The 12,502-nt window shown below is 43.4% G+C and overlaps 1 protein-coding gene across 2 annotated transcripts in view; it reads right to left on the reverse strand.

Moving 5' to 3' along the window:
• sema3b (sema domain, immunoglobulin domain (Ig), short basic domain, secreted, (semaphorin) 3B) overlaps positions 1 to 12,502 on the reverse strand; it is a 135,152-nt gene that overhangs the window by 47,607 nt on the left and 75,043 nt on the right. Inside the window, exons 1-2 of one of the 2 annotated variants that reach the window (XM_074681098.1) lie at positions 10,255 to 10,952; positions 1,522 to 1,963 (exon numbers count right to left, since the gene is read on the reverse strand). In XM_074681098.1, the coding sequence (XP_074537199.1) occupies positions 1,522 to 1,693 (172 nt within the window). In that variant the 5' untranslated portion in view covers positions 1,694 to 1,963; positions 10,255 to 10,952. Of the gene's footprint in view, positions 1 to 1,521; positions 1,964 to 10,254; positions 10,953 to 12,502 lie in introns of those variants that run through there. The other variant, XM_074681097.1, reaches the window with a different exon arrangement.

Raw genomic sequence — 12,502 nt, forward strand, 5'->3', positions numbered from 1 at the left:
GGTGGTAGTCACACCATCTACTTGATAGCGTGACGGCGTAGCAGCGGGACACAGTGTACCCTGCTAATAAATCCAACAAAGAAAAAAATTGTGACTCAGATAAATGAAGAGCAACGATGGACGACATCGAGCAATTCATCTTCTTTGTGATTGACATGTGGATCTTTGTTACAAAGCGCAATCAAGCTTTGTTTCAGAGACGACTGTGTGCCGCCAGGAGAAATACAGCAACCGCTGTCGCATGGGAAGTGACGATTATTCCGACCAATCAAAGGACTGCAGTGTTTCTAGCTTCACCTTCTGGGGTCAGATCGGATCAGTATGCCTGGCACCCCAACAGAAAGGTACCAAAAAGTGGGACAGTACAGGTAGGTGATTTTGGGACCTGTCCTGGTTTAAGAGAAAGGAAATGCCACGAAATATGTTCCATATTGAGACGAGCCAAACTGAACTGTTTGGTAGAAATGGGTCTGTCCCAACTATCTGTTTAAAGATATCCAGATGTTGCCAGGAAAGCTACTTCATCACACATTCACATCGTACTGGCGATTCAAGTAGCATCTCCTTTAGCGGCTCAAGTAACTGAATAAGTAAGCAGTGCATCAAGTTACTGATAAAGGTTATTGTAACTACGTCCAGGTCTTCATGCACTACTGCAAATTGATTTTGCAGTAATGTTGCTACAATCATTATTTACCTCACCCTTTTACCATGAAAATAAACTATAAACTTAAACAATGCACCAATGTTTAGTTCTGTTTCATCAGCATTGAAGTCACTGGGATTAAGTTGCTCAGTGGCTGTACTGTTAATTGACTTGAGCATCTCCATCAAAGCCCATCCATTGAATGGCCACCCACTCAAAACTACCCTTCTGAAGACCTACCCTAACAATGAAAGACATTGTCGGACAGGATCATTAAAAAGGGCCTGCAGAGGACCTTGCAGAGACTGCATACCTGCAAGCTAAATAAAATCTGCCATGCACGCAACCATAGCACTCTATAAAAGTCCCTCATGTGGCCTAAGATTAAAATATTCTCCTCCTTCCCAACTTCCTCCATATGCTCCATGGTACATTATAAAGAGAGCACATACTATATCTCAGCTGGGCAGACGGCCTTCACTGAGAATCACGTCCCCCGTGAGTTAGTTCAGGCTGTAATTGCTGGCTTTCAATGATGGAACACATCCCTGGTTTCTGTGGTTGTGTTGGGCACTGAGCTGCCTGCCTCTAACTTACAGAGCTGGACATGAAACACAAAGCCCTGCCACAGTGTGTTTAAGCCGTGTGTGCTGTTTGTGTATAGTAACAGAGACCACAAATTACTGCTGGCTTCAGATCAGAACCAATTACTTTGAAAAGGATGTGGCAGAGAAACTCACATGACAAACGCTAAGTGTGAGAGGATGAGTGAAGGAAATGAAAAGGACACTTAAACAGACACTCGCACAGGAAAGACAAACCACAGCACATGAGTGCAACCTGAAACCATCAAACCAGAGAACTCTGGTTCCTACCTTTGTATGAGAGCTTCATGCGCGGTGAGGAGTTGGAGGAAGAGGACGATGAGGTCGAAGAGGAAGAACGGGACATGGTGTTGGAGGAAGCATGAGCGGCAGCCAAACCAAGCAGGAACAGAGAGCTGCAGGTGACCATCATGGCCGCCATCATCATCACCATGGTCATCATCTCGGCACTCTTCTGAAAGTTGACCCAGAAATGTGTCAACACGATTCCACACAGCAGCGACGCGTAGGGTTCTCCTTTTTTGGGCTAAGCTGAGCAGATTCTCCCTCTTGTCGTTGGTTTTAGGGAAGCTCCAGTCTCCTCCTGTCTTCCTTTTAAGCTCTTGATTTGGGGTGTAATCTCTGTATTGTCCTCCTTGGTGTGAAGAGCTCTGTTTCAGTTCACCTCTTACATCCAAGATGGGACAAAAACCTCACACACGGGCATAGAGACCTATAAATAGAGACAAAAAGGGAGAGGATTTAGAAATGGACACTAATTGCATAAGTGTACTTTTGCTAGTGATGCCTCTGCACACAAAGAAACACACATACACACACTAAAACACTGGTGTCTGAGGTATATTTAGTCAGAGTCAGATGGATCCCCCTGCCAGGCTGAGTTAATGCCAGCTTCCATTATGACAACAACACTATAATCTCTTCACATTACAGTAGGACTTGAAACAGTGTCCAAAACACACACACACACACACAGACACACAAACACACACACATGGTGATGAAGTCTGTGTGTGTGCGATAGAGATATGCCATGCCCACTGCCAAGCCAAGCACAATCTCTCTGTGTTCACAGCTCTGCCAACTCAAAGTGGCTTCCCCCTCTCCGTCTCTCCTTCTCTCCTTCTCTCCTCTCTGGCTTGCTCACACCGTCTCCCCCCCACCTCCCACCCCCCCACACTGGCACTGGGATCTCTTCATTGTAAGGACTAATGAGCCGACGGTGACGCTGATGGATGTATGAATGGATGTGTGCATTGATGCTCAACAGAAAGTCAATTGTGAGTGAATCCAGAAACACAAAGCTGTATTTGTAATCAGATTTGTTGTCCAGATTAAATTACAAAGCAGCAGATGAATCAAACTAGAAGTTATCGGAGGCTTCAAACGCAACTTTCTTGGTTTCCAAAAACTGTAAACTAAACTGTGATTAATTTGTTGGTGAAATGAGTGTTTGTGAACACTCTGCTAATTAAAAAAAAGCCTCTCTATAAAGTTTGTCAAGCAACTGGGTCAAATTTAAAGTGACAGCTTTGTTGTTGTTCAGGAAAAGTCCCCAATAACTTGGTGGCTGGGTTGAGAGCGTTTTGTCGTAAACCACAACCTAACCACAGCAGGAGCTGGAATGAGGTCACTGGTCTGAAGGTCCACATCCATATGACTGCTGCGTAGTTGAGAGTGTGACAGGCACACACACCTCGTTTTCAGTACTTTGGACTCTGCGGTTAGCTTCAACAATAAAGCCTTTGAGTGGAAACAGTCTCCTTTATTATATTACACCTCACAATTGGCGCTCAGTCACTAACAGGCTGCCAGTCTGCTTTTCCTCCTTTCAATTACCTCGATCACTGTTCTTTCATCCGTCCCTCTCTATGAAGAAAAAAAGCTTTTGTGTTGGCTGTTTTTGTCTGCTTAGCTGTGGACTGTAGACTGAATCTATCCAGGACTTGGGCGTCAGTCATAAAATCACAGTTTTTGTCTTTTTTTTTGATGGAACTTGAGGGGAAAGCTCCAAAAAGTGGAGAACGTGGCAAAACTGCAGCCTTTGGTACCTGCACTTACAGAAAGTTGACCAAATCATTAGGCCCTGAGTCCAATGACAGCATACGTCCATTAAGGGACCATGTGGCTTATTCCTGCCTCATGGTTGCAAAGATGGCTACTCAAAGAAATCGATCTGATATCATCAGGGAAAAAACTAAAGAAGGTTAGAGGAACTGAAAGACGCATTTTAAGTTTGTCTCAGAATAATCTGTCAGCTTCTTATCCACACAGCCCTCTGCTAAAATTGTTGACAAATTTGATATCAGCAGTCCCAACCCTTCTTGACTTTGAACGGTCAAGAACTGACATGGACGAGTGCAGCATTGCTCCAACATGTGTAGCGTTTCGAACGAAAAACACCGGCTTACTGTTTACACTGCAACAGTGTCAGCAGCATTTCAGAAAAATCCCACCCTTTAGGCCATTTTCAAAAGTTTGTGTTTTAGGTCTGAAACTCCATTTAACCCATTTGCGTTTCACCCTATAACGGCCCCTTGTTTCCTCTCTCAGGACAATAAAGACATTCTGATTCAATTCTTAACTGAACACTGTAAGAGCAGTACAAATAAAACAGCTGATACTGAGGGCATTTTTGCTGAAACATCAAACCACATGGTCTCCTGCCAGGCCAGAAAAAAAAACACCATTAGTGGACACAGGCCCTCATTCCTTGAGCTGATTCCCAGTCTAGACTGACCCAGCTCAGCACTCCAAGAAATCACTGCACTGTAGCTGCCATGCTTGGATATGTCTAATTTTTACTTCTGCTGTGATAAAACACAACTAAGAGGTCCAACATGAGGCTGATTTTAAACACAGGCTTTGATTTGGTCCCAGTCTACTTTAATTCAGGTAGATGATCCATTTTTGACTGATGTAGCTTATTTCTTGCAACTGGCGACAGATACTTTAAGTGCTGCTGTCTTGAGTCAGTAAGGATGATCGAAACCTTTTTTTCATTACTGTCTCACTGCTGTCATCCACACATCACAAATCTTAAACTATTTGACCAAGACCATCAGCGTTTATTGAATTTATCTAACCCTCAGTGTGGCGCTATAAATCTTATATCTACATTCCAGAAATACAATAACATGAGAATCCAAACTAAAACTATACACACACTTGCACACACTTGCACACACACACACACACACACACACACACACACACACACACACACACACACACACGCTCCCACACACAGGCCCGTCAAGGCTGTTGGCACAGAGTTTTATGAATAATGGAGCTATTGAGGCGTGGAGACAGGAGAGCTCTCATAAGCTCACAGCTCCCAGGCCACAACACAACAGGACAGAGCTGAACAGGAACATAAACTCCCACATACCCTGCAGTATGTAAACACACACACACACACACACACACACACACACATGCACTCACTCATGAATGGACAAAAGCACACATGCAACTCAGTGTAGCAGAAGTGCACAAAGAGCAGCTGTGAGGAGCGAGGAACTGTCCGGAGACTTTTAGAGTCTTTGTCTGCAGGGTTCAGGTGTGAAGAAGAAAACATCAAACTTCTGCCTGAAGAGTCAAAGAAACTGCTGTGTGTCTATAATTCATTAATGAAATGTGTGTTGATGTGTGTGATTGTGTGTGAGAGACTCAGAGTGTGAGATAGTGCAGCTGTTGGTGTGTGTGTGCTCAAGGTTCTGCACTGAGCTGCAAAGACGCTGCAGTATTTCAAGGAGAAGGACGTCAGCACTCTCAACTGCAGCTCTCTGAACACACACACACACACACACACACACACACACACACACACACACACACACACACACACACACACACACACACACACACACACACACACACACTCTTCACGTCACAGTCCGTGGGAATGACAGGCCGCACTGAAGCCCTTACGCTTCTTTCGGCTGCTATAAAGGGAACGCCTGGTGCCATTGTTCCCCCTTGAGTCTCCCCAAGCTGTGTGTGTGTGTGTGCCACAGCGTGAGTGTGTGTGAGTGTGTGTGTACGTGCAACGTGTGTGTGTCTTCCAAATCATGAGTTAAGGATAGCATCATTGTTCCTTGCACATCCACGTCTCATCACAGAGCCCAGAGCGTGTGCAGGACCAATACACTCATCTAGAAACTCCAGCTTCTCAGCACTTAGATCTCCCAACACACACGCACACATGCACACATGCAGACACACACACACAAATACACAAACTCCTTGCATGCTCCATAATGCATCTTAATAAAAAAGCCATTGGGCCCGCTGACACTTGCATTCAGTTCAGCTTCAATAGACACAGAGCAGCAGCATGCCAAGAGGGAGTGGATTAAAAATAAAGACAGAGAAGGAGATTCTTTAGAGTGGGGGGGTGGTTAAGGGGGGGGGCAGCCATACTGTCAAAAACCAGCCTAAATAGACCAACCGAGACAAAGCGACCCGCCTCCAGGGTGAGACACGCTGTTCAGAGCGAGGTCAGAGTGCAGCCCTATAGGACAATATATTATAACACATGAACAGAATCAGCAGTTTAACCTGTAGCCTCCGCCAACACAGGTTACAGAGGGGAGAAGGCAGCAGAGGGAGGACTCGAGGAGGCAGGGAAGGAAAGAAAAGAGTGGCTTAATGAGGCAATTAGGAGGAGGGAAAGATGGGATGCAGAAATGAAGGGGAATGTAACAGATTTTTTGTGATTTTAACAGTATTTTACTGTAATATCTGCAGCAACTTAATGAGAAAGGTTTTTTCAGAGCAAGGTAATGATACTGTACAGTGCACTTGGGAGGAAAGGAAAAGAAAAGGAAGCATAACTGACAGGAAAAGGAGATTAAAAAAAGAAGTTAGGAGATATTGAAAAAAGAAAGGAAGAGGACAACATAGTATCAGGGTACTGCTGGGATGGGAGCAAGGGAGAGACATGGTGGAAAAAGTGCTGTGGGTGGAAAGGTGAGAAAAGGTAAAAAGGGAGGATAAGAAATCAGAGAGGAAAGGCAGAAAAAAAGAGGACAAAGATGGAGACGCAGAGGAGAGAATAAGAGATGGTTACACCACTCCTTCACTTCTGTCCCACCAAAACTGGGGAATGCGACGGAGGAAGGCATGGAGATGAAAATGAGCGGAGAAAGGTGGTGGTGGAGGAGGGAGAAAAGAGCCAATTGTTTCGCCTGCAGGGAGAAAAGAGTTTCCCTGGCCTGAGACCAACAAGTATAAGCCTCCCTGCGATGGAGGGGTGAAAGAAAGGAGGGAGAATGGGCTGGGGGAGAGGGTGAGGGTGAAGAGGAGGAGGACGGGTGGTAGGATTTACAGAGCAAATGACTGAAACAGCAGGTTACTGGTGGCTTTTGAACTGGTTTGTCTGGAAGAAGGGAAGGAGAGAGGGAAGAGAAGGATGAGGATCAAGGAGGTCATGGAGAGTTGGACAGTCCTGGGGAAACCTGACATGTTTGTGATGGAGTTTTCCTCTACATACCATCTTTGTTTCACTGTGAAACTATAAAAGTGAAAAATAAAACCACTTGTATCATGGGCAGAGTCACTTTAGCCTCTTTATTGTTATCTCAGCCAAAATCTTGAGTATTGCTACAAGAGAAGGACAAAGAAATTCCTTAAATGGAGACAAACCTTCCCTTTTTTAGTGACTGAAATAACAGATAATCCTTCTCTCGCTGTTATTCTTGTATTGTGTTAGCTAATAACAATGTTTCACAACAAAGAGGAGCTCTGAAAGATTCAGCATAAGAGAGAAGAGAACAAGAAAGGGAAGGTGATAAAATTGAAGAAAAGTCCCATTTAGTTGCGTAAAAACCATCATCCTCCCATATCAACACCAGAATTACCAGTCAGTTAGAGGTAGAGTCTGAAAAAATTGCCTTAAAAAATAAATAAATAAACTGTAACAGGAACAATCCTGCCCAATCCGCTTCTATGGGCCTCTATACATGTGTATCAGTGTCAGTGTCAGTGTCTGCCTCAACCTCCTCTGTCTTTATGTGGATGTTCTGGTTTTATCTTGATGTTTCTGGGTGTAGAGTAAGAGTGGTTACATCGGCCAATCATAAAATGCCCAGTGCGCAAGTGGCTTCACGTGTCGATGATAGCGAGTGGAAGCTAACCAGAGAGGCTACAACAGTGGACGTAGCATGGAGGAAGAAAGAAACATCCAAAGTGAAACAAAACACCTAAAAGATAAAGCTTCTTCCCAAACGAGGGTGAAGCTTGGCTCAACTTTCACTTGCTTTTGAGCCCTTGATGAGCAGCAAGGGACAAAGAGCGATGTGAGTTAGCTTTCTGCTAACCATATATGCGTTAGCTTGTGCTAACATGCCAAGTCAGGTGCACGGCTCTCTAGTCTCTTCCACATAGTAACATGATACCACAGGTGGTTGCTGGGCTAGAGAGTATGTTCACATTGTCACGGTTGGAGGTGCTGCCGCTGGCACTGAGCCAAGGAGGAGGATCCCAGTTTGAATGTGATGTTTACTAACAAGTAACGAAAATTCCCGCAGACCCTAACTTTAAACAAGCCATGGATATTTTTATGATGTAGAACTGAAATTTTGTTCATGCTGCTGCATAGCATCCCACAACTAACCACAGCTGTAGCTCCAGTAGATCATGATCACATCTATGATGCTATAAGACTACTACCCAGATGCAAATAGTCTCAGATGACAGATGGCATCTCTTTATCTGGGAGAAAATATGATTTAGAAAATAAAGTAAGTAAGTGGAGTAAATTTTAACTAGAAAGGGCATATATTAACATTAAGGTTAAGGTTTTTTTAAGAAAGTGTAACGAGAAAAAATTTGTTATGATTTGGCATTATGTTAACAAAGCTTCAGTGTTCATCTTGGACTTATCTCCCACCCTTAGACTACCCAGTCAGATTTACAATCTACCAGTCCTGTACCAGTACAGATTGGGCAATGAGTCACTTCTGAACATGCCTATTTCCCCAGAAAATATCCATATTTGGCGTAAACTGTCTTTTTTTTTTTTGTCTAAGTGACCACAGAATAAAGAGTTACATGATCACATTCTTTAAAAACTGAATCATAGTGATATCAATAAAACACATCTGAAATGTATTGGGATTTTGGGCGCAGGTTCCTCGCCACTGACGGTTCTCGTTCTGGCCACTCACTGTTATCTAAATCAATTCAATAAATTGTCATGACTGGCCACATCTGTGGACAATTTTCCAAGTCATCCTGTCGTGTTTAGCCTTTTTATGCTGGTGCTAAAACTGAGAGTTTAGATTGGCAGTGACATCAGTTTATTGTCACAGACTGAGTTTGGCATCCGACCTGTTATTGTGATGTTTGGGACTTAGTCCGTCTTCGCTGTCGGGAAGCACGCATGCAAAAAAAGTTGGAACACTACACGTTTTGTTTCATCAGGGATAAAAATCTGCATTGCTCTGGGCTCTGATTGCTTTATTTCCAGAAAAAAAGGAACACATGAGAGCAGAGAGGCTTCAATGCGCTCAGGAAAGTGAGAGGAAGAGCAGGTGCTGCAGGGCAGCATGGTTTCACGTCAACACACCGCAGACTTTAAGAGACACTTTCTGAAGGAGGCAGAATGCAGCAAGCCTGTAATAAATAAGGCTTTCATGGAGACAGCTGTGACAGTTTTTCTTCTTTTTTTTTCATTTAAGAGACGCAGAGCTGAACTGTGGCTTTTTCTTTTGGTTTCGAAGAAATAAAAAAACAGATAATGACACTACATCTAGCACCCATTTTAAGCTGTCTTATTATCATGATAAAGGATATTCATATAGGTGTTTTATTTTGAAAGTCTGAATTAAAAATGAAGACAAAACAAAAGTTGAATTAATGCTCTACACAAGAACAAGAGGTAAAAATCTCAGTCACATGAAGGTTTAAACAGACTTGAAAAGCAGGCTCTCGATCTACTGTGTAATGTGGCTTAAAACTACAGTGGGAGCTCCAGCAACAAAGCTAGTTACAAAGATACACTGAAGAGTGCCGCCACTACGAGCCAAAAGTGACTCGCAGTCTGTACAGGATTTAAAACTGAACAAAGTGAGTCGGAGAAAGCGAGACGATCCGGGGCTGCTTCTGAAAGACCAGGAGTGAATGAAGGAGCCTGAGAGGCTGCAGCGCTCTGCTGGTCTCTGGTACCGAGCCATCTGGCCCGGCTCATGAATGGAAAGTTTCCCAGCCTGCGAACTCGTGGCTGTCATTTGTTCAGTTTGGTGAAACTGTTCTGATATAGTTTGACAGGAATAATGGAGGAAGTGACAATTTGACGACTAAAGCTGCTTGGCTGGAACCCAACCAGAAAATAAGTGGGATGCTGCTTTTGTTGGGAATGACCCGTTACATTACTGAGGATTTATACACAATGCTGCTGGAGAGCTGCCGGGCTACCAGAGGAGACATGAAACCTGTTGTTCAGTGTAACCAACTCTTAGGTGAAACAATGGAGGAGCCACCGTGGCGAGGTCAGCCCGCTGGTAGCTGGTCGCCGGCCACTTGGAGCAGCAGTAAGTCAGAGCAGCCTCTGCTCCTCTCCTGACTGGAGCAGCTCCAAAGCAGCTCTGAGCGGAGACAACTCACTCTGCTCTTCTTCAGAGAGAAACAGAGCGGCACTCTGAGAGTGAGCCCACATGTCATCAGCATGACTTGTAAAAAAAGGGATTTAGTTTTGTCAAGGCTCTGAAATAGCAGCGCTGCACGGGATCAAGTCACAAAGTCAGCAAGCCAAGAAAAACATGAAGTTGAGGGCTTGAGGAGCAGTTATTATTTCATCATCTTTTTTTTTCTCTGAGCACAGTATGCCAGAAGTTTGAATACACAGTGGCACACATGTATTTAAACTGTCTTAAGATGTGAAGCTTCAGAAAACCAGAGCTCTGTCTGTGCTCCAACAATTTCCTGATGATCTCTCTTCAGAAATGTGAGCGCTGACCCTGACGTCTTCAAACCAGAACACTGACAAAATAAACTCACCTGTCCACTCGTTTCCCATGGGAACTGAAATCCAAAGAGTTCAGAACATTCCGGGTCAGGATCAGCATCCACCTGAGCCCAGCATGCCTCTGACGGTGCTGACTCTTTTCATAGCTGCTGCTCTGCTGTGACCTCTCATAGTCCTTCCATTGATGTAAAGGAGAAAATAAACAAGTCCGTACAAGACAAACCCTCCTGACTATATACTCAGTGCTTTACACACACCTATACACACTGTGCTATTTTGAAGTGCCTGCAAAACACTCATTCTTAGAGTTGTGCATGCTTGGATTCAAAGAGAAAGTCCAGAAAAGTTTCTGAGGATCATCAGGTGATCAGGTGTTACTCTACAAATTAAGAGCATCAACAATGTAGAAATCTTCTAAAGATAATCCAGAAAATCCAGAATAAATTATGCCTGGATGGCAGAAAAGGAGCAGTAGCAGAGTCCCACTTTGGTGCAAAAAAAGTCCAGAGAGTCTTTTTAAAAAAGTCCCAAAAAGCAGCCGGTGCGTGACTTAAAAAGCAGCACAGTGAGATCTGAGTATTCCCCCGTCTGCAGCCAGCTCCACTGATGAACAGCTACACCACTCCAGCTCCACTTAGAAAAACACACAGCCCTGTGCGCACACATAAAAGTCTTCTTGACACACACACGCCAGGAGTTCACACACACATGCAGAGTTTTTCGCAGGAGCTGAGCGGAGTGGAAGTGCTCAGAGGGAGAGCAGGCAGGAATAATGGACTTAATTCAAGAGGAGAGAGGGAGAGAAAGAGGGAGGGAGGGGTTGAAGGGAGGAGGGAAAGGTGGGAGGTGAGAAGAGGGGAGTGGAAAGGGGCAGGGACTCACACTGTGCTCTTTAAAACTGTGCATATGCCTGTGTGTGTGTGTGCTGCTGTCTTGATAAGATACCTTCTTTGCCCACCATGAGTGGGATCACTAACTTTAATGAACATCTGCTGAGAGCGTTGACAGCAGCACACACTCCTCTCCTCTCTCAACGCAGACTTGTGACTTGGACTCTGGTCAGACTTAAAGACCTCGTTCACACAGTGATTGGACACTTTCGGTCTTGGAAGTTTATAATCATGAGATAAACATTGTGTAATGTTTAGCTGTCGATCTAGCACACAGGTCAAAGGTAACATTTGAAATCAAGCAGCTCAATTTGGGAGATCACCAACAACATTTCTGACACAGTGACAGAAATCCAAAGCCAGAGTCTTACAATGGGATTGCTGCTGTGCCTTATTTATAAAAACCATACTGGAATTCAGCATAAGATGACGCTGAATAAAGGAGCCAAAGTAACAAAGTGATAAAATCAAAGTAATGCTTTAACAGCTTTTAGACTTTACTGCAATTTCACATGAGGACAGAAACAAAAGATGCATAAGTCAACCTAAAGAGAAAACCTTTGATTAAAAAAGGAGAAACATGATGCACAAGTTTATGCACTTGAAACAGATCTGATGTGTTGAATATCAAAGCTCTGGTGAGGAATCTTTTGTGCATTGATTTTGGCACCTCTAGTGGACGGTGTGGTACCCCCCTTGGCCACACCTGATATTAGCTCATCCTGATTTCTTCTACAAGTCGAAAATAATACCAGGAATGAAATCTACAACTACATTTACCCATCATGCTGTAATTGAAGAGCTTAAAAACAAAAACAAAACAGAACTTTTACTTTGGTATTTCTTTGTAGAAAGTTTTTAACAGTGCTAAAACTTATGTAGCATCAGTTACTGGATAAAAAATAGATATAAATTAAAGACATTTTTTTTTCCTTCAACTGCTAGCAACCAGCTAGTTTAATGTCTACACTGCAAATATGCTCAAATCCTACCAAAAGAAGTACTCTCATTTCTTGTCAACATATCTCATTACATTTAATTAAACCTCCTGACTCCTGACAGACAACGTTTCTTACTATATTTAGGTAAATAATTAAATATTTATTATTTTTTCAGCTATCCAAGCTAACCAAGAAAAGTTTGCTAGCTGCTCTGGTGCTAGCAAATTTTCCCTCATCCCAAAGAAGTTCCTATTTTTGTCTTGTATTAACAAGGCTTTGTCATCCATAGTCATGACTCTCGACTAGAATCACTTCACACATCCTTGCTGTTGGTCATGTTATGACATTCAGGAAAACTTGCCTTAACATTATTTAGGGGGGGTATGTTATTGTCTCATATTCACCGCTATAGGTTAAAGTACTCAGTTTGAGAAAATTTAATACAAATA

The sequence above is a fragment of the Halichoeres trimaculatus genome, unplaced genomic scaffold (assembly GCF_033239565.1).
Source record: "Halichoeres trimaculatus isolate MK-OKI-2021-1 unplaced genomic scaffold, fHalTri1.1 fHalTri1_scaffold_11, whole genome shotgun sequence".
Lineage (NCBI taxonomy): Eukaryota > Metazoa > Chordata > Actinopteri > Labriformes > Labridae > Halichoeres > Halichoeres trimaculatus.